A 22,637-nucleotide genomic window follows, 5' to 3' on the forward strand; every position below is an offset into this window, starting at 1 on the left:
CTGATGGGACAGCTTTCCCCTGCCCCTCAACACTAACCCGTCCTCCTCCTCCGGGGAATCAGGCACAGTCTCCTGGGCTTCGGGAGTGGGACACCTTGCACTGGACCTACACTCGCTGCCACCACTGGATCCCACCCACCTCGGTGAATCCAGACTCCTGAAACCACTCTCAGGGGACAAACTACCCACCTGAGCTGATCTCTCCCTGGCGAAAGCCCTCTCCGCCTCCGCCATCCTCTCCAGCGCTAGGACCCTTTCAGTCTCTAGTCGCTGCTCTTCTACCCTCAGCTGCGCTAAGCCCTCGGCATGCCTGAGCTTTGCCAGCGCCAGCTGATACTCCCTCTCTTCTCGCCTATCTACCCACTCTTCTGGGGACAGGGAAAGGGATGGGGCAGTGCCCCCGGGACTGGACCCAGTGCGAGACTCCCTATCTTTGGTGTCCTCCACAGCTACTGGCGTCTCCGCCCTGTTAAACTCTTCCTCCTCATCGGAATAACTACCTCCCAGGGTTCTGGATGGGGAGCCCTCTCTCTGGTCTCTAACCCACTGACCCTTCAACACCTCGGGGGGGTAGTCAGACAAGTCCCCATCAATCTCTAAGGGCTCTCCCCTCTTGAGGGCCTCATAGAGAAACAGGTTCCTCCTAATGTTCCCTACTGGGGGTATCCCTCTCTCCAGGAGGAAGTCTATCACCTCCTGTTCGGTGTATTCCATCAGTTCCACTTCCTGGTAGATCAACCCCATCGTGGCGAGGTACACCCGGGACACACCCTCCCAGTGGAACAAGGGGACAATTCAAAACACTCTTCTGGAGGAAGCAATCAAAAAACAATAATCCCCACAACAAGGCTCGGATTACCTCCAAGCTCTATTTGCAGTGTAACCTGTGGCCGCTGTGGTACTGCGCAAGCACAAGTCCTATCCCACCGCTGCCACCAAATGTTGGAAATGGGGGTTGCCCAAGTCTCAAAGGGGGTAGCATGGCATCAAGCGGGCAGGCCAAACTTCGAGGACATGTGAAGCATTCACGCAGTACCCACAGACAACACACCAGGCACACTACAAAAGAGGCAGGACACCAATTTGAGTTGGAAAATTAAGCAGTTTAGTATCTCCAACCTGCAAGGCAAAAAGGAAAAATACACTGGTAATCACAACAAGGCGCCAAATGGCGCCAGAGCCAAGTACATCCTGGGGAATTATTTACATGGGACAAAAAGGGTTGAGTCCAAAGTCCATACTGTGATAAAAAAAATGGTTGGTTAAATGAACATTAGACCTGGGGCCAATCCAGCGGGGCCAACTCAGGGTCTCATCCTTAGGGGTAGGCTGTAATTGCAAACTCTAATATTATGCATTAATACACTTTATGCGTTATTACGCCAAACCCCACCTCTGTAAGGGAAAACAGAACATCACAGAACCTTTAATATTAGACAGGAGTACCTGTAATAAAACATCAGGTTTCTTCCCCCCTCCCTCTAGGGAAATACGCCTCAGGCAGGGCCTACTCAGGCCTTCATCCTTGGGAGGTTGGCTGAAATTGTAAATTGCATATTAGCATAATTACACCTCATGCGTGACAACGCCAACCCAACCCCTGTAAAGGAACCTTCAGGGCATCACAGTAAATCCCAACATACAGGAACACCTGCAATAAATCAGCATAGGGATATCAAACATCGGGCGAAAGCATTAACCTGCATTGGCATCAGTAAACTCATATAACTCCAACACGACCCTTGTAAGGGAAACATCAGGGCATCATGGCACAGAATAGACAGGAACACCTGTAACAATTCAGCATGGGATGCAACCAGGGGACCTAGTATTACATGTCAGGCCAACCTATAGATCAATGTTATGCAGAACGCCCTCCATCAGCGTCTCTTGACGAAAGAACATTACCCATCTTACATGACGACAGGCATAGGCCTAAATCATGGGGCAGGACACCTGCAATAAAAGGGCATAAGACTTCAGGCGGAGCTTGTGATGCTTGAACTCTTCCAGGGCCATAACTAACAATAGCTACCCTCAACACAAACAACAGGCAGTGCGTTGGCATAAACTTCTTCCCGGGGTCATCTTAAGGGGACAATAACCCATGGGGCCCAGGAACTAAGCATAGGATACCTTCAAGGCCACCATGGCCAGTCCCGGTGTCCAACAGAAGAAGATATGGGGGGGGGGGGCGAGCACCGACTTTGTGCCCCGACCTCCACACAGTTTAATCTATGCCCCACTCACCAGGCTCAATAGGTTCTGCGGGGCGTCCTTTGGGGTCTCCTCTGCAGGGGGGGACCAGGCACCGACAATATGCCTCGAGGCCCCCCTTTCCGCTGCGTCACCCGGGGCCCAGGGGTTCCAAAACGGCCTCTGGACGGCCACTCTCTCCTCACCCGGGCCTCCTTCTCTCAGAGGGGCCTGGGGCTTCAACACGGTGTCTGGGCACCCGTGGGGGAAGCCTGCCTGGCTTTCCTCCCACGTTTCAAGGCTCCTGCAGACGGCTTCGTTGGAGGGGGCGGGGCTGGCACCAACAATGTGCCCCGGCCCCTCACTGAGGACCACAGACCGGCGGGGTGGCCTCCCGCTTCGGTCGCTCCAATTCGGGGCTCCCTCCTCGGCACGGGGGCCCCGCACCAACACTTCACCTGGGTCCCCTTGCCTCACGGGGACCTAGGGCTTGGCGACGCTCTCCTCGCTCTGGCGGGCCGGCACCGACAGCGTGCCCCGGCCCCGCCTTCCCCACCGGCCCCTCGTGTGGGGCACAGACCAGCGGGGTGGCCTCCCGCGACGGTCGCTTCACTCGGGGTTCCCTCCTCGTCACGGGGGCCCCGCAACGGAGCTTCACCCGGGTCCCCCTCCTACCTCACGGGGACCCGGGGCTTCGATTTCCCTTCTCCCGGCCTTCTCGGCCGATAACCAATCCCTGCGCGGCCTTCAGGGGTCACGGCCGCGCAGGCCAATCAGTGCGTGGCGGGGGCGGGCCGATGACGCGGTCAGGCCCCCGTCACGTGACGAGGTAGACGGCGGCTTCAGGGCCCAGCGCGGCCCTCACTCCACTTCGGCGGCCCTCTCCTGGCACCGGGGGCCGCCGCAACGAGGCCCTCAGCAGTGGGGGGGTCCCACACACGCCGGACCGCGGCGGTGAATCCCAGCGGCGATAAGGGGTAGGCTCCCTTGTAATTAATTAATTATATAGCGGACAGCGCGCCGAACCGAGGGTAGGCTCCTCACAGTTTCCTCAGCGCCCGCACAGCGCGATTCTCCTCAGCAGATGGCGCTATTTATAGCGCACTGCTCCTCCCTCTGCACGCAGCCAGAATAGAGACAGTTCAGTCAGGCTACACAGTACTTCGGCGCTTCACCGTGGTCGCAGTTCTCCTCACACAGCTGGCAAAGGGGCCACAGCTTCCTTGGGGGCACCAACCTCCCCAAAACAGCGCTTCCACAACACAGCGTCCGGTAGGCACACCTCACAGGGGCTCAATCCTCCCCAGGCGGCTCCACCCGGCCCAGCACTTCCAAGGGGGGCCACAGCTCCTCCAGAGGGGGTAGACAGTCCCACTGCAGTTCCTCAGGGGCAAACTCCTCACCTCCTGGGGGGAATCCAATTAACTCCTTCCCTTCCCAGTGCTCTTTCAGCGCGGCGCTGGCATGGTTCAAGATCCCAACTGTGACAGGGACCTGGGTAGGGCCCTCCCTTGTCAGGGGCCCATGGGGACAGCAGCGGGGGGGGTTTATAGGGGTGCAGGGCCCAGCTCACAGGCCCATGTGGCGGTCGCACCTCACAGCAGGTCCCCCTCCCTTCCTTGTCCCAGCGCTGACTAAAACTCTGGTGACACTTTCCCCTATTTATACCCTCCTCCCAGGCAGTGCCAGGACCTTCTAGAATGTTGGCACATCTAGCCTAAACTGGTTCTAGGGGAGGGGGTGAGCACCCTGGGTGCCAGGCTTTCCCTCCAAAACTAGGGGTAGCTGGGTAATATTATCTAGACCGCTGACCTATGTCAGTCCAGTGGCAAAACCCATGGCCATGGCATCCATTTTAAAAACAATACATTTCAGTCAGGTACATTTCCAAAATGGGGGTGCAGTTTTAAAATGGGGGATTTTACAAGTGCTCACATTATGTCAGGTAATTACATTTTTCAAAAGGGGTCTCACACCACTCATGGCCTATACAGGTTTAATCCCATGGGGGAGACATCCTAGGTAAGGGGGTCAAAAGCGAAAAATTTTGGGGGAAAAAGGCCAAGTCCAACACCGTGCATCTGCTCTAATGCCCTTAACCCCTTCCATGCTCATGACGAACCCCAGCCGTCATGCACTACGGTGCTCGTGTGCTGATGACGGCTGGGGTTCGTCACGGCCCGCCCCTGTTCGTGCTGTTTACAGCACACCAGGGGAATCGCGGCCGCATCGAAGGGGTTAAGTATTGTCTTGTTTTTTTGTTAGGTCCCAAGCGGCAAGACGCCACGAGGCCTCCCTTCCGTATCCAGAACGGCCCATCGACACTAGTAGCTGCGAGTGGTCAGAGAGACCTCTCGTCAAGTATTCCGCCGTGCCCTCCATGTTTAGTTCCTGCCTAGGCATGAATACATAATCCAGTCTGGAAAACACCTTGTGCGCAGCCGAGTAGAATGAGTATGCTGTAGTGTCTGGTTGTAGCAGTCTCCAGACAGTTAGGCCTATTTTGGACATCATTTGAGCAAGGGGAGTCTGATTCCCTCTGGTGCTAGGCGCTCCTGATCCATCTAGACCCCTATCCATCACATCATTAAAATCACCACCCACTATCTGTATGGTATCTGAGGTGTCTAAGAGTATGGTCGCTAGCATCTTCAGCGTATTCGCCTTCAATTTGGGAGGTGCATATACTGAAACAAGAGTGTAGGTGCGTCTACGCCAAGTCCCCTGCACCCCCACACATGTCCCCAGCGGGTCCCCCCACGTACGTGTGATACGGAATGGGAAAGTATTCTTAACAATAATCGCTACCCCCCTAGAGTCAGTCGTGTATCCCGCATGCCCCAGTACTTTATATCTACCCCTTGCTATGAATGCACAGGCCGTGCCCCTAAGATGTGTCTCCTGCAGGAAAATGATGTCTGGGCCTACTCTCTTGAGGTAGTTACTCACCAGTCCCCGCTTTATCTTGTTACCCAGACCATTCACATTCTATGTCGGGACGTGCAGTTTCTCAGTGCCCATAGATCATGCCAACAATTTACTTGCCATCCAGGCAGTGAGGTCCGACGAGGTGGGCGGTCGCCCGTATCAGAAAGCCACAGATTGCACCAACCTCCATGACTGTGTTCACCCAACTGTGTACCCCCCTCCCCTTTCTCAAACAATCAAACTGTATGAACAGCCCCTTCCCCCACCTCCTCCACCCCACCTGTACCTCCCGGCCATCCCGCCCGTACAACCATCGACGGCTCGGACTACCAGGTAGCAAGGTCTGTCGCCCACCCCTCAAACAACCCCAGCTAAGAAATGTCTAGCTGTCCAAACTCAAGTTCTAAAGTGGTGTATGCCCACCCCAAAAAACAAAAAAGTGCTACTTGCGTGTCCCAAAGCAAAGAACTGCTATTTTGGATCTCAGTCCCGTATTTTCTCAGGAATGGGAGTCCTGCATTTCTGTTTCAGTAGCCTCTGCGTTGCCAGTCTCCCCCTGCTCCAGATCTCGGATGGCAACGGCCAACGGGTGCATGAATTGTTCCGTCTGTTCCTCTACATCTGAGATATTCGTATCATCCTCATGTTCTGTCACATTTTGGTCTTCTCCGCTCGCTACTTGTTGGGGCGGGTATGGCGTCTGTTGCATCTGTCTGCCCGTCCGATGACGTCGTGTTCTCTGCGACCCGGTCGGGCTTCTCCTGAAGTTGGCTGCCGCCAGCTCACTACGGATTCTGTGACCCTCCTCCTCCGCCTCTCGTAGCAGCGGTCTCTCCTCCAGCCAGTGCCAGGCCTCCTCAGGGCGACTGAAGAAGTGTATCTTGCCCTTAAATAGAACCTTCAGTTTCGCCGGGAAGAGCAGCATATAGGATATGTTCAATTCTCGCAGTTTAGCCTTCACAGTGTCATATGAACGTCGTTGTGGATTCCTACATGATTGAACAATTCTCTTCTCCTGGATTTACCCAAATTCTCCTGAGATTTTATTTTTAATGCATTGCTTCAGTTTTATATAATGCAGATCAGACCCCATGGGTTTCAGAGTGCTTCATATAAAAAAAGATTATACGTATAACATTTACGTTTTGATTCAATGGATATTTGTGTTGGGTTGTATTTTACTTCTATGATTTAAAAAACTCTTTTATTGATTTTAACAATATAAAACAATACAGAGCAGTTACAGTCCGGCATATGCCTCACTCGAAACCTATGGTATCACAATTCTGTGTCCTGCCACCAAGTTAACAAACCTAGTCAGACCAATCAATGCAGATAGTTCCATCATTTATCACATACCACATGATATTTCTGCAGGCTGCCCCATGACATATATTCATGCTCTGCTGCCTTTGCGAAGTAGTCCAAACTGTTGATCCATTCTTTAATAGATGGTTTGTCCAATCTCCAGTGGGCAGTCATTATCCCGTTTAGCAATAAACCGTCCCAATGCCAACATCGCATGGCTCCACTGCCTCCTATTCATCCATAGGGCCCAGGAACACTATGTTTGTGACTGGTTTAACGGGTCCACCTATAATCTGGGTATCGTCTGTCGTATATGCAAGACCATTATTCTTGCTTAACTGGGCACTCCATATCCTGTGATAGAAGGTGCCTAATTACCCCTCCTATCATAAACAGTAGAGTTTTATACCTGTTTTCATTCTGCTTTGTTGGGCGAGCTGTAGCATACCTGCTGTAAGCATCTTAGTTGAATGAGTCGTATGCACACTGCAAGGATTCTAGGGCCCATTGCTGCCTCGACCCAATGGACCTACATCCTGTGTCCATCTGTCTCGTAATTGAAGGAGAGGGTCTTGGGTGTTATTGAACAGGGCACGATATAAGTTGGAGATACTCTTGGTGTCCAGTTGTGTAAGTGTGATTCTGGATTCCTTAGTGTTACACTGTGGGAATGCTTTGAGGTTTAGTGAGTGTGCTTTTAGGGCATGACGTAGATTTAAATAATGTGTGCGTGTGTGTGTCTGTCTGTCTGTGTCATAAGATTCTGTCAGGAAAGCAAAAGAGTGAATGTGGTCCCCTTCCTAGACATCCCCCTTATTTGGATATCCTGATGAAGTTCCATGGTCAAAAACCCATTCAATTGACTATGTGTTTAAGCCAAAAATCAGACCGTAGTCTAGTCCCAGCAGTCCGTATTCCCTCCAGTACAATCCTGCTACGGTCAGAATGCCAACTAGGTATTTCCACTTTGGCGGCAGGGCCAAGATCTTGGGGTATAGTCAGGTTGTTTAACAGTTTGAGCACACCATGTGCATCTATACACTCTCACATAGGACATCAATGTCTGCATATAGCCAGTTACTGATGGGCACAATTTGGAAGGCCAATAATAAAAGTTAATGTCTGCAAGTCCAAGCTCTCCGTCAAACGGGGATAACCCGCTTCCTAAAAGCGATTCAGGGTTGTTTCCGGCTCATAAGAATGACAAATCAACCAAATGCAGCGATTGAAAGGGTCATAGGGAATGTGTTTTTTAACGTATGTAATAGGTGGGGAAGGGAATTTATCTTAAACAGTGCTTCCCTTCGGTAATGTTCAGGGGGAGCGGAGGCCGAGTCCATGCTTCACTGGATCCTAATGAACAAGGGTTCTCTGTTTAGCTCCTAGGCCCTCCACTTGATCAACACGCCTAAATATGTAACCTGATCAATGGCTAATTGTACGTTTGCTATTGTCCCTAGTTCACTATTATTGCACTTCCCTAGTACATATTCCGACTAGCATATAGGAATTTAAACCACATAAAATAGTAGACCAGGGTGATGAACGGAGACCTTTGTTGCAAGTCGATTCTGAATGAACGAGGGAGTCTAGGTATATAGTTTGCAACTAAAAATACTGAAAATGTCAACCTTTTATTGCTTAGCCCAACGCGGCCATCTCCCACGTTGTGGGCTGCTGTGGGACAACAGGATTTCTTGTTATTGGTGCTCTAATTCGTCTAGTACCCCGGACATGCTCATTGGTCCTGGTTAGCAGAGCGCAAGCCATTCACAACACCCAGGGAGCCAACTCCAGGTAGCAGTGGCGCTTTCCCCATGCTCCAAAATGTCAAACAAAATCATCAAATATTTCTTTTCAGAATAGTCTTAGTATATAGAAGCAAACTCAAATTCCATTGAACAAATGTACAGATAGTATCTCCAGGAAAAACCGAACTTGAGCTGTGCGGTTTACTAAAACAAATAAATTAGCATGCTGTTATAGTTTATTTAATACTATAAATGCAGTGACAAACATAAATGCTCAGACAAACATTATGTACAAACTAGGTATATTTTGAGCTAAAATGTGGGGAAGGGGTATCGGAGCTATACAGCTCAGTCTTCTTGCATTTATTCAATCCAAAAGGGGATGATGGACGGAGCGTTTGAGCAAATCAAACACTCACCCTCAGTCAACTGGTCTGGGTTTAATCCATCATCATTCTTTAGCTCACTCCACCACCCCAGTTCAGACATGGCTGATGGCGGCTGATTAGCCAGAAACCGGTCCCAGGATGCTTGTTTCCGGTCCAGAGAAGACCTGGTTTGGTAGTTCGGGCTGGACTGTTCCCATGAGGCACAGCGTCAAGACTGATTTGCATATGGCTGGGTTCAAACTGGAATGGCATGGTGAGCAAAAAAACTATGGATTTAGGCCCAGGTCTCTGTACTGGGGTGAATGCATGACATTGTTCTGCATTCTGGCCGCCATCACTGTTGTTTTTGTCCTTGCATTTATTAGGCAGTTATAAACATTAGGCAGCACAGTTCTGTCTATTTATCAGATGAGGCCTCTCCCAATATCTCTTTAACTCCATTGCTGTTTCCTCAGAGGTCTGTAGGATTCATTCCGGTCATAAAGGTGATACTTGTAGGTGAGTCCTGAGATTCTGATTTTTGTACAGGTTTGATGCTCTTCAAGATCTTAAACTCTCAGTAGGTCACATAGAATGAAGGGGAACATTCTTAGCCTCCCATGGCATGAGAGCATTGGTTGTCGCAGATCTTGTAGGTATCCGAGACCATTGCAGCTATGCTGGTTCAATCGAGAAACAAGCAATAGCCATACAAAAAGGTTACAGCACATACAGATTATTTTGTATGCCCTACTTAGGGATGCTATTACATTTTTTGCATTTCCCAGTCTCACATGTTACATGTGAATTATTTGACTTAATCTTGCTTCTAAAGGTGATACCTTGCAAAGGGATTTGCCAAGCATAACCTAAATTAACACAAATGAGACTAGCTTATTTTCAACAGTTCCAGTTATTGAAAGGTATTCGTTATGATGAATGCATGCATGACCTACTTGAGAGCCTTACGCATCAAAAAGCGCAATTCTTCTAGTGTTGGTTTAATCCCTTTTGAACATTTGGCTCACTGTGAGCTCAAATTCAAATCTCTTTATCAGTAAAGCCATCACCTGTTATGACCACTGAACTCAAATGTCCATCTACCAGGGAAATATACAGCCCTTTATTTGTTGGAGTTCCCCATTCAGCACTGCGCTCACAACACTGCTCCCTTGGGCTTTGGAACTGCACTTATATGGTTCTCTTCATGCTTGTCTGACCACTTGTTGGACTCCTGCTGCTTTTTGATTCCACTCATCCTTCTTTCTGTTGATGTCTCCCAAGGTTCAATATTGGGGCCTAGTCTCGTCTCCCTGTACATGAATCACTCTAGGTCAGCGTTTCTTGACTTGTGGTACGGGGACCCCTGGGGACCCGCAACACTCTCTCTGGGGGTTTGATGCTGCTTAGAAAATGACTTAATATTAACCTATTATTGAAATGTATGTTAATAAGTAAGCCTCAACTGAATTTTGAAAAGCTCTTAACGCTCCCACTAAAATTAAAATGTAAATTTTTTTAAATTTGTGAATCAAATTAAATATTTAATCATTTGTGTACTTGTTTGATCAATGCTTGTTTCTATATTTGTGTGTATTGTTTTCCCATTTAAATCATTGAAATTGCTTTGGTCAAGGTCCCCGGACTCCAAAAATGACTCTGTAGGGGTCCCTGGATTCGAATGATGATTCATTGGGAAGTAGTCCCTGGATTCCAATGGGGTCCCACGTTCAGCTTCAAACATCCGCCTGGAGGGTTTACCACAAAAAATCACGCTCTAAGCTGCTTACACTAGTACTCGAGACTAAATACAGGAATACTCCAAAATACCTTGCACATAGCCTTTCCTTCTACAGACTTGTAAACAATGTCCTACTGTCCATCACAAAGTACTAATTGCACTGTATCGCTTTCAATATAAGACTCCTGCCTCCTTCCTACTTTACACTAGATTTCACTTCAAGATGAGGTAGGAGTAATCGCCTCTCCCCATTCCTTCTATGAGACCCTAAATACTCACTGTTGGTCTTCTGCCTTCCTACTCCAAGTCTTCAGGACTTGTGCTCTCCGTGGCTGTTCACCCTCGATTCAGGGTTATTTTGAAACATTAGACTGGTAGAATGTATTTGGGGGTCTGCTTTCATTGGGCACTCTTGTTGCCAAAGGGAGTGTGCTATTTATACACATATATATCGTTTTTCGTTTCTTAGAATCTTAGAATATATAGCATAGTATTTGGTAGGGAAATCAATTCAAGGCCTGGAATTCGGAAGTGAGAAGTAATGAAGATTGCAGGTAAGTAGCCTAGGCAGTAGGTACAGTTTGAAAAGTCACTGTGTCTGAAACAGTTAAAAGGGACATCTTACTCTGTAAAAGAGGCATGTTTTATGACAAAGAGGACTAAACATTATATCTGTATCAAAAACTGAGTACTTAGTTTGAATAACCTGCTCTTTGTGGCATTCGTCCTTTTTTTTTCTTCCTTGTAGGCCGTAGACATGGCCTGGGTCAACTGATATTTACGGATGCTACAATATACTGTGGTCAGTTCGAAAATGGTCTATTCCATGGCTATGGTGTGCTGGCGTTTCAAGACGGTTCAAGGTTAGTGCAAGAAATTCCCTTAAGTGCAAGTACAAAACTCTAGCGTTAATTTGGGAGAAAAATATTTACTAAAAAAGAATCTTTAAACACATGAAGATAAAAATGTTTGGATGTCTTTCCAGTTATCACAATATATAATGTGATGTTGTCATATGATATCCCAGAAAGTAAAATGTGTACACCCTATAGCAATAGTGAAAAATAGATTTGGATACCCCTAAAATACCTCACCGGGTCGTCCTTAAAAGAAGGAACCTCTATTTTAATGATTGTTTGAAATCATTTATCAAAGCAGGTCACTATTGAATTGCCATGTTTCAAAATATGGCCTGAGCAGTCCTTTGAGCGGTTGGGCTCAAACTCCTAGTATGAATATAGCATTTTATATTTTGTAACCTCAGTTGCTCTGTGGCAGGCAGGTGCATGTGCATGAAAGCATAGTACCTACAATTTGTTATGCTGAAATGTTGCAAATGGAGGTAAATCAAAGTTGGTTAACATCTCAGTTGCTAAGTATTTTGTGCCTCAACACACCATGTTTTTGACCACTGGTTGGTCCATTTATAGTCCTTCCTTTTGACGTCCGTAGTGTTGTCAGGCCATTTTCAGTATGTTTGGTTTACCCTTTACGCCACAACTTGTTTTGGGGTCCATGTTGAAAAACTGTTTTTGGTTTACCAAATAGTGGTGGTACCTGACTGTACTATACGATCGAGCATTACCAGCTTCTGGAGCATTCTTTTAATCAGCTGCCAAATCCTTTGTTAATATGGAGTAGCTTCCAGTTTCACGAATGAATAAGGGGCTGTAGCCTTAGCTGGAAATTCTGCGGGGTGTGTTGGATTGTTGTCCTTTTTTCTCTTGCTCTTTTTCTTTCTCTGACACCTTTTCTGCTTCTCCCTTGTTTGCCTTATCTCTCTTTCGTTGGGTGAAGAATGTTTCCTCTTTCCAGTTTGAATGCACATTCTCTTCTGAACAAACACAATTGTACCCCATTGTCCTGCCTTTTCGGGAATTCTCGAAAATGATATGCATCTGGCTTAACTAGCAACTAGGAGCTTTAGCGGCTTAGCCGTTGTCCAGTAACATGTATTTTCCTTCATAGACTAAGATGAAGGTTTAAATTGGCATCCCCAATCGGCAAGGACTTTACCCTCCTTACAAGTACCTAGTACATGGTACCAGTGGTACCCTGAGCATTGGTGGTAAAGGGTTCCCCAGAACTTTCACTAGTGATCGTTCCACCCTGAGTAGCCCAATTTACCTACAGACAGCAGGCCTGCATTGCATATTGCAGAAATAATGTAAACTGCTCCAATTTGACTTTGCCCTCACCATGTGCGGTTAAGTCAATGCACTGGATTTAGTATACGTCAGTCAGCCCTAAGGAAGGCCCCCTAAAGCCCAGAAGGCTGTGTGCATTGTATTAAAGGTGTGGACATGTAAGTGCAAGTTTAGATGTTCCTATAGTGGCCTTTAACATTAAAGGACATTATAAGTTATAGATGGTCAATAGATTAACATGGGCTGGCACTTGGTCAAACCAGAGGTTGTCCGCTCCATTATAGTAGCGCCTATATATGTTGTATTTGGTATCAAACAATGTGCCCTCTCACCCCTGACATGACTCTCTTGTCGAGGGCTATATGGCATGCACACAGGTGGCTACCTTAGAGGTTGCCCACCTGATTGCCCCAGTTTCGCTGTGACTGGCAGCCTGTGCTTGCTGCTGCCAAGACAGGATTCTGACCTCCTGCCAGGTAATGTGATCCCTCGCAGGAGTCAGGAACAGAGGCCTGGGCAGGAAGGAGGTTACATCTCCTCCCTCCCAGGAAGGCTAGTGAAGTTGCACATCAAAGCGGTGAGCTACAAAGGCTGCACCGCCTCTGTTATGCATCAGGGCTGTCTCCCAGAGGAGGAAGCAGCCCTCCCTATGCCCCAGGGACATTTTCACTCGAGCAGGTGGGAAATGAGTTATGCAGGAGGTGTACACCCCCAGAAGACTAGCCACGCCTCTAGGAGGAGTTGCCTGGTCTGTAAAGCCAAGGAAGGTTATCTGACATTTTTAGAAGAGGTAGAAAAATTGGGTTCTGGGTAAAAAAAGATGACCTACACCCCGAATGTGGTCACCTCTGGGGCGGATTAGCCGCTGGGGCAAGAAGCCCATTGGCCACTTGCACCCACTCTCCTAACACCCCTAAATCTAGGCTTTAAAGGCTATCCCTGACACCAGAACTTCAGTTCTGAACAGCCTACATCGAAGAGGACAAAGAAGAGACCTGTGTCTGAGACAACAGGACTTGCAGAAACCAAAAAAGGGATACTCTGCACATGTAGCAACACTCCTGGAACTGCCTGATCGAGACTAGCCCTAGGCTAACTCTCGGTTCCCAGAGGGCACCCTCATGCTCCATCTGGCCCTCCGAGGGATTGCACATATGCAGATGGTCTAGTGGATTGTGGGAACTGTAGTCCTGCCTTTCACGAAGTTACAAGCAGCTTCTGTGTTCCTTGGGACCTCCGGATGTTGAAGTACGTTTTTCCAAAGTTTACCGCTGCCTGGTTTGTTGGTCACCAGTCCGTCAACCGACCTCTTCGCTCGGCGCTGCACCTAGGGGGAACTTCATCCAACCTTCGACTGATGTCAGCAACCACCCTGTCGTTTTTGGATCTTACTCCACCTTCCCACAACACACACTATCCTATCTATCTATCTATCTATCTATCTATCTATCTATCTATCTATCTATCTATCTATCTATCTATCTATCTATCTATCTATCTCTCTCTTTTTCTCTCTCTCTTTCTCTCCCCCCCCCCCCTCTTTATGGGGACTGCAGAGACTTGAAGGCTAGTGTGCCGCATACACACTAGGGCAGAGAAAACAGGCTTCACTCCGAAACTTAAAATTGGCAGGGGGATACAGAGCTCTGCGACTGTTATATGATCTGTCAATAAAATCTGTTTAAAAAAAAAATTATTGGCTGTCAACAACAACAAATCCTTTCCTAATCTCATGCAATAGCCACCCTCGACTTCAAGTGGGGGCACGCCTTGTAATGTACTAGCGACCGGCAACAAAAATCACAGTGTGCTTCCAATATGTTTACAGATGTTTGAGCCCTCAAGTAATATTCGCAAGGCAAGTTAGAAAGCGATGCAAGGTGGCACAATTGTCAGGCCATGCGAGCACTTTTATCCTTTGGTATCTACAATACGTCACACCATATATCTCAGTATTTTATTACGTCACATCATTATGTGTTTTGTCTTGTGTTGTGTTCTCATTCAAAGATATCCTGTTGTTTACTTATGTCATTCCCCCAGATACGAAGGAGAGTTTGTACAGGGAAAGTTCCAGGGGACAGGAGTCTTCACCCGTTTTGACAACATGAAGTATGAAGGAGAGTTCAAGAGCGGTCGGGTGGAAGGATATGGTACAACTTGTTCTTTTCTTAAATTGGTGACAGGGCCTAGCAATAAAGCCAACAAAGCTCAGTTTGTCTTGGAACAATTTATGTATCCCATATATCTTCTAAATCCAATGCACTAGTTTACAAACGATGGATCAAACTATATATACATTAGATGTGCATTTTGGTGTAGTCCGTGTTGGTTGATTTTTTGGCATTATAGTTTTAGGCTACAACAACTAAAGAAAAACAAAGGCACAAGGAAATGAAAAAGAAAAAAGGAAAAAGAAAACATTCTATTTCTTAAAAGAACCCACACTCACCCTAGTGGTGACATGCTTCATCATGGGGTTCCCACAGGGGAGACCGAGTGTCCCCCCTGTGTATTAAGACGCCTGCAATTGCAGCGGAGCTGGTTTTATTGAAAGTTTTTCTTAGTGTATGTGCTCTAGTGCTGTTCGTGCAAAATTAAAAGATCACAGCTGTGCCCAAAAACCCTTTATTAGTGGGTCAGCTGTTCACATTAAAAATAAGTGAGGACCACGTAATGGTTTTTATTAGAATCACTGCGTCCTTTGTTTTTCTTACCTTGAACACTGTGTAGTTTACTTAAAAGAGATTTTTCTTAATATTCACAGTTACAGTCACTCTTTAGTTGTTGTAGTATAATTGATAGGGGTGGAAGAGGGACTTCATAACCCTGACTCTCTTGTTGGTTAGATATATTATAGTTTTAGGCACATACATTTCTGCCACAACACATCTGCTCATAACATACGTGGTGTGTTTAGAAAACATTTGTAAGGCACAAAGCTTGTCTACTTTGAGAAGCTTTTCTGGCCAAATGTAAATTTTGGCTCCTAGCAAGAGTATGCAAATGCAAGAAATCATGAGGACAAAGTAGCTATGGAAAGAAAAACGCACTGAAACCAGACGATCAGAAGTGCAGCTAGTTTTCAAAGAATGAGAAATCCTAGGCTAGTCATTTGAATGGATGTATATTGTATTGTATTGTATTGTAATTGCATTTATATAGTGCTTACTTCCCTTGATGATTTATCAAAGTGCTTTTTCGACAAGTAGCATGCTACTCCGGGACCCATGGAGGATTAGTGTTGAATTAGTATAGTAAAACATGCAAGTATATTTTAAGTGGTGGATAGGTTAGTTAGTTATTTGCATTTGGATATGAACAGCTGCCGGTTGCATCACCCTTTGCTTTTTCTCATATCTTCCTAGGGCTGATGACTTTTTCCGATGGCTCCCATGGGGTCCCACGCAATGAGGGACTATTTGAAAATAACAAACTAATGAAGCTGGAAAAATGTCAAGCTGCGATACTGAGAGCGCAAAGTGCCTCAAAAACTGCCTGCAGTCTCACCGCATAGCCATGGGCATCAAAGAGAACAATGTTGACTTGAATGTTTTTAAGGCGCACACTGTTAATTTCACGACCTTTACCGGTTCATTCTTATCACTGCTTGCTGGTTTAAGCAGTAATACAGGATTTGTAACATTTTTTTTTTTACTGTACTTTTATTTAACAAGCAAATGCCTATTGATTGTTGTGCACTGCGACCATCTAACACCTGAGTTCCACTCCAGCCCACCTCAGTGCTCTTTTCATTACAGAATTGAGTAATTCCTCTGTGTGCTGAATGTGTCATTTTGGCATCTACATTTACGAGTGAGTTTGTCATCTACTACTGCTTTGTAAAGTGCATATATAGTCTATTAATTGAGAATTCAATCTCCACCTTCTGATGTACATATAATAGTTAATTAATTTATAATCTGATAATTTATACATTGACTAATCTTAATTGAATATGTAGGAACATGTGTTTTCTCAACAATTGTTTAAGTGAAATGTAGCCCTCTTCGCAACTGAAGTCGGTCTAAGACTCTTTGCACTTTAGCGTGGCTAAGGTTTCCAGAAAGTGCCAGTCACATACTTCACTCTACTGGGCTCTTTAAAATCACTTTTCTGGATTCATTTGTATGTCGGCATGGCAGGCACGGTATCAAGTGCTTTTGGAAGGACTGTTATTCACTAATTGAACACCTTCAATAAAACGTGTGAGCTGCTATTCTTCAGAAGACTTCTGAGGGCCCTTAAGTGCCACTGAGAGCAGCCAGCGCAACAGAAAATGATGCTGCTCTTGTACTCTTGCAAATGGTGTGGATGGTCGGCAGTAGTGATTCCTCATCCACGTTCCAACAAATATACTTGAATACATGTCTTGCTTGACTGCCTGTATTTATGTGCATTTGTATGTGTTACACTGTCCTACTTGTGTGTCTGCCTTCTGCCACTATAACCAGCAGTGCAAGACTACAAATGGCTGGTGCAAGATACTTACTTGAAAATATTTGTAATGTTTTTTGTATTTAAGACCCCTTCTAGTGTGGATACTTTGTAACCTTTTTGTGTGTTCACTACATCCAGTTGTAAGTATGTCAGTATTTGTGATTTCTTTCTTCTTTATACTATGCTCCTAGATAGAAATATCAATAACCCTGTCACGCTTTCTAGCCGAAATAAATCTTGTGCAAATTGTTCAGATTCTGAAGACTAAAATTTCAATGTGTTTACTAGAAACTAAACCAAATCATGGATCATTGTCACTCCAGACTGCTAGTCTGGGATGAGTTTATTTCACTTGATAAACTGAATAACCAAACTGATGTATACACCAAAAGGCAGTGAAAATGTAGATCTTAGGATGTGTGTGCCTTTTAACAGTTACTTTTTCTTTTAAACATGACCCTTCTTGTACATGGGCAATGTTTCTTTTCTGTCTTTGGTAATGTGTTAGACTTCAGAAAACCCATACTTAAAATATCTAGACTACTCCTTAAAATGGCTATGAAAAGATAGCTGGAACGGTAAGCTCATACAAACAAAATTAAAGTGAAAGGCAGCTAGAGATAAAGAAGTGACAAAAGGATAAAAATGGGGATGAAAAGGAAACTTGCAAAATCGCAGGTCTTTTTATTAGATTTCAGGCAGGAATTCCATGCAATACAGCATACAAATGCCAAATCGTGCACCGAAGGAAAGAAAAAAGAAACTAACATAAATAAACTACAAGACCGAGCATCTTATGGAGTACACAATTGTATTTTTTAGGTCGGTTTTATGTTATGGATTATTTTTGCGAATGTCAAGAGCTAGAACTACTTTCATAAACACAGATTTGGAGTTTCCTAACTGTCGGCACACTTCTCAAATAGATTTATGGTACGATAATATGTAGATTAGGTTAATAGGGTCCTGATGAATTACCTTAGATCTTCAGACTAAACAAAGGGCAAGAAGCTTGTTGACCAGTTTTAGAGAATAATAAGGAACATTATTTCCATATGTATTCCACTCTGTTTTATCTATTAACAAGAACCTCCAGAATAAACATAATTTTAGTGGGGTACTTTTAGTTCATTTTAATCTCACTTTTTTACCAATCTACACTTCCACAATATGCTTCTCATCTATTTAAAAGTTCATCAACAGCCAAGTAAGTAAAAGAACTCCAGCAAAGCGCCCTTTCTTAAGGGCCTATTAGGCATTGCAATGCCGGCGCAACGAGGAGGTTGACGCATGCCACCCTTGTTGGTGGGTGAGGGTTTTTGCTCCAAATTATAAACCTTTTCAGCAACCATTGTTTCACACAGGGACACCAGTTGTGTTTACCTGTAGTGTGGATAGGAACAGCACACTCTGAGTAGTGATTGTTACATTTGGTAGTGTTACATTTGGTAGTGTGTATGCTGAACGTTTATTGCTCCCTATCCCTCCATTTTATGTGAAGCTGGAGGTTCTGCCAGAAGTGGGAGCACAGTATAAGGCAGTCTGCAATACTCTCGATAGTTCGAAGGGTATCGTTGGGCAGGAGGTAGTAGATCTCCCAAACTCCCGCCATGTACCAATCAGGCCAGTATACGGTTGATCATGATGGATACGTTGTGCTACAAAAAAGTCTTTTCATATTACACCCCAGTGCAGAATGGGAAAAATGGGGTCAACGATACAGGAGAAAATGGAGCTGTCATTTTGGAGCTAATGGGAAGTCCACTTGTCAGAGTCAAACTTTGAATATGTCCTTAAAAAAAGAAAAGTTGGGCAATTTAATAATCTATTCGAACTTTCACATTCATCACAGCAGTGAGATGTTTTAAAACATTTTTTTAAACAAGATACAAAAGAGTCTGTGGATTTCCTTCATTCTTTCCAACTTGCTCACCTTTCCCAATGGGTCTCCCATCCCACTTATCAGGGTGGCCACATCTTAGACCCTATCTGTTCCAACTTCCCTGTGGTAGTGGACGAACCCTCCCCGATCTCCTGGTCGGACCACTTATCTGTTTTTCTTGGGAGATCACTTGGCCAGTTAAGGCCTTTCACTCCACTCGTCTTCCGACGTTCAGTAAAATTGATCCTCTGCAATTTAAGATTTCTTTGGCCGCCTCTAGGGCACCTCGGCCGCAAGATCTTATAGGGAGTGTGGTCGGGTTTACGAACTGGATTGCGGACTTAGTATCCTCACTATCATCGCTTCGCCTACCTAAACTGGCCAGGGAATCTCCATCTAACCTTGGTTCCTACCGGAGCTTAAAATCCTCAAACATGAGTGCAAAGTTCTGTAGAGGGCCTGGCGTTCCAGCTGTTACTGCCCTCTGGCGAAGCATACGCTGAGAGTCCAACAAAAAAGCTATTGCTGCAGCTACAAGCCAATATTTTCTTCTCAATTGTGAAAAGCTTTATGTCCCCGTTGGTCTTGGCGCGTTCCGCTCCTGTTACGGAGGACTGGTGTAATACCCTGGCCAGGACAAAATCTGCGCTATTCAAGCCACGTTTGCCACCTGCGCTTTAACATCTGGGTCTTGCATCTTTGGTTTGCCCTCGGCTGATCCTTCACATAATTTTTCTTCTTTCTCGCCTGTTGATTTATCTACCTCCCTCAACACTTTTGAAGGCTCTGAAATTAGGCTCTCCTACAAAACCCTGTGTGGCCAGGCTCTTGGTCTCCGTCGCAGATTGTATTAATCAGGAGGTCAATTGGATCATTAACATGTTGTTGCAGGAGGCCCTCGTTCCAATGCCTTGGAAGCAGGCAAAAATTCTTGCCCTCCTCAAAAAACCATCCCTGGACCCATTTATTCCTGGAAATTACCGCCCTATCTCGTTGCTCCCCAGCCTGGCCACGGTCTGTGAAAAGGTGGTTACCAACCAACTCGCCAAGTACGTTGAGGTGTCTGGCCTGCTCCATCCGGCGCAATCTGGGTTCTGGGCGGCTTACAGCACAGAGTCTGCTTTATTGGAGGTGTATGAGGCAATCCGGGAGTACCTTGATGCCGGCGTTAGGACAGCCATGGTTATGCTGGACCTCTCGGTGGCCTGCGATACTGTGCCCCATGCCCAGCTTCTGGTTTGCCTCCGGGAGATTGGAGTTTCCATGTCCATGTGGGGTTGGATTAGGTCTTTCTTGGAGGGCCACTCTCAGCAGGTTTGGCTTCCACTGTGTGCCTCTGCTCCGCAAGCGGTGACCACAGGGGTCATCCCCTAGCCCCCTTCTCTTTAACATTTATGTTACTCCGCTGGTCTATCTTGCGGAAGCAAGGTGATGGCCTATGCAGACGACACCCAATTGCTGTTTTCCTGGGGACGGGAAGAGGACTCGGTTCTCTCTGCCCAACACTGCCTATCCTCGGTCTTTCAGTGGCTTGCTCATGCATAGCTCAAATGCAATGAGGAGAAATCGGAGAGCCTCTTGTATGAAGCATTCCCTGAGGACTTCAGAGAGAAGTTATGGCCCCCTGGTTCCCCACTTTAAGAGTGATTCCGTTAAGAATCTCGGGGTCTGGTTCAGTGAGAACCTGATCTTCTCCTCGCAGGTCAAGAAGTTGGGGGGCTCTTGCTTTACCATCCTCAAGTCTTTGAGGAAGTTTCTTACTCTTCTGCCTAAGGCTGCGAAGAAGACAGTGGTTCGTGCTTTAATTCTCTCGCGCCTTGAATATACTAATACATTGTACATTCCGGGCCACCTGTTGGATAAATCGCAGGTGATTCAAAATTCAGCTGCCCGACTCCTGCTAGGTTTTTCCAGCAGGTGCAGTGTGTGTTCTCATCTGCAATCTCTGCATTGGCTCCCGGCGAAGGCTCGGATAAAATTAAAAATGTTATCCATTGCTCACAAAGCCCTCTATGGGCTGCTTCCCATCTATCTACAGAATAGGTTGGCTTTCTATACTGTGGCAAGACTGCTCCGTTCGTCCTCTCAACTTTTGGCGCAGATTCCTCGATTCAAGCGCCAAAGGCTCGGCAGGAGCTCTTTTGCCCGGCTGGCAGTGCAGGCATGGAATGCTCTGCCTTTGGCTTTGAGGGGCATTAAAGACCCTTTGATCTATAAAAAAACAAGTGGAAAACTTTTCTGTTCTAGTTCTTCTATCTGTCTTTGATTCAGACCCTTTTCAGCCTAGCGCTGGGACACTCCTCGGAGTATCTTTGCACGGTACAAGTATATATAACATAAAAACAGTTAACCACACCAGCAGTGTCTAACATATGGATGTATCTAAACAAGAGGGAAAGGGGATTGTAACTTCATGAAAGGAACAACTCTATTTCTAAATATAGCAATAATATAATTAAAGCCACCTTATGCAAATACATGCAATTCAAGGGGTTTCTATATGGAAAACTATGGAAGGGAGACCGGAATTACCGTATCCTTAAATCAACCTTATGACATGTTGGCAAGAGAAGTAAAGACCAGTAAATATGACTGTTGTGTATAAATATCGGTAAATAAATTTGCAGAGCAATCATGTACAGTCATACAATAGCTGTGAGGTGGTTGTGGTCGAGCTGTATCATTAGCACTTGTAAAAAAAATCAATGAGTGCGTAATATCTCTATCAGATTAATATTTCCTCATATTCCACCAATGTGGAGACAATTTGTTGTTTATAAAAACTTTGGGTAAAGTATTAATATAAAAAGAAAGGGACATTTTCAAGATCTCATATTCTTCGTTTGCTGGTGGTGTGTTTCTGTAGCATTAAACTAAATTGTTCCATGTCCCACCACTCTTTTCATATTGTCTTGGACTTCTTCTTTTCTATTTCTTAGTTTGAATGATTTATAAAACCACTTTTGTGTGTCTACTCACCTGTGGCATGTTACATGCACTTAAAATTCTAGGTTTGCACAACTTTAAGTTTGGAGGCCTCAATTTCCAGTTAAACCACTTTAATCTCTTCCTAACAGTGTTTTCCTATCACTTGCTGTTGTGAATAGAAATAATAGGGTGCATTGAATTGTCTGTAACTTACAATTGTTGAGTGCCTGTCTCTCTAATCTGCAGAATTTGTGCCTCACTGCATTTCATGAACACTAAAATGAACCTATTGTCACAGAGGTCAGCTTATTTCTGCATTGTCCTATTTGTAAGATGAACAATGACTGTGCTGGCGTAATGATTGTCTTATCCACAACAAAGATCTATGTGATACTTAAACTTGTGCCTTGCCTTCATGTATTATCTCTTGATTGTACTAATCTTAGAAAATAATAAAAATCTGTGACACAACATAGCTTGACTCCAGAATTTGATTGACTGTGCCCTGCTACGTCCCTTCCCCTGACGTCTAACAACTGTGATGGTTGGGGTGGCGCATCAAAGAGCTGGACTCATTTTCCCAGCATCAAAGGGCTAATTTTGTACCCATGATACACACTGCTTTGTCAGAACCACAACCTCTCCCTTTGCCTACTGAACTTGATTTCATCCTCCGTACCTACTTTTTGTGGTAGACATGTTTTATCTAGCCTCGAGTGCACAAGTTCTTTTCTGATTGGTTTGTCCTTGTCTTAGTGGCCTGGGGTTTTTGATCTACCAGCTGGATTACAACGCATGGCGCAGGTCATCAGCTTAATGAATGTAGCAGTGGCCAATTTTCTTTAGCAGCCTGTGCAGGCTCTGGTTGAAGTTTCTGCTCACTCACTCTTTGATTCTTGGAGAAGCGTGGCTCAGTGGTTAGAGGCGGCAGACCCAGAAGCTGAGATC

General features: G+C 45.7%; 1 protein-coding gene across 1 annotated transcript in view; it reads left to right on the plus strand.

Annotated features, from left to right (window-relative positions):
* Positions 1–22,162, plus strand: part of MORN4 (MORN repeat containing 4) — a 111,220-nt gene extending 89,058 nt beyond the window's left edge. The window contains exons 3-5 of the mRNA XM_086922621.1: positions 11,041–11,155; positions 14,483–14,592; positions 15,808–22,162. Of these exons, the coding sequence (XP_086778747.1) occupies positions 11,041–11,155; positions 14,483–14,592; positions 15,808–15,956 (374 nt within the window). The 3' untranslated portion in view covers positions 15,957–22,162. The remainder of the gene's footprint in view (positions 1–11,040; positions 11,156–14,482; positions 14,593–15,807) is intronic.
* Positions 22,163–22,637: the final 475 nt, after the last annotated feature.

This window comes from Lissotriton vulgaris, chromosome 5 (assembly GCF_964263255.1).
Source record: "Lissotriton vulgaris chromosome 5, aLisVul1.2, whole genome shotgun sequence".
Classification (NCBI taxonomy): domain Eukaryota; kingdom Metazoa; phylum Chordata; class Amphibia; order Caudata; family Salamandridae; genus Lissotriton; species Lissotriton vulgaris.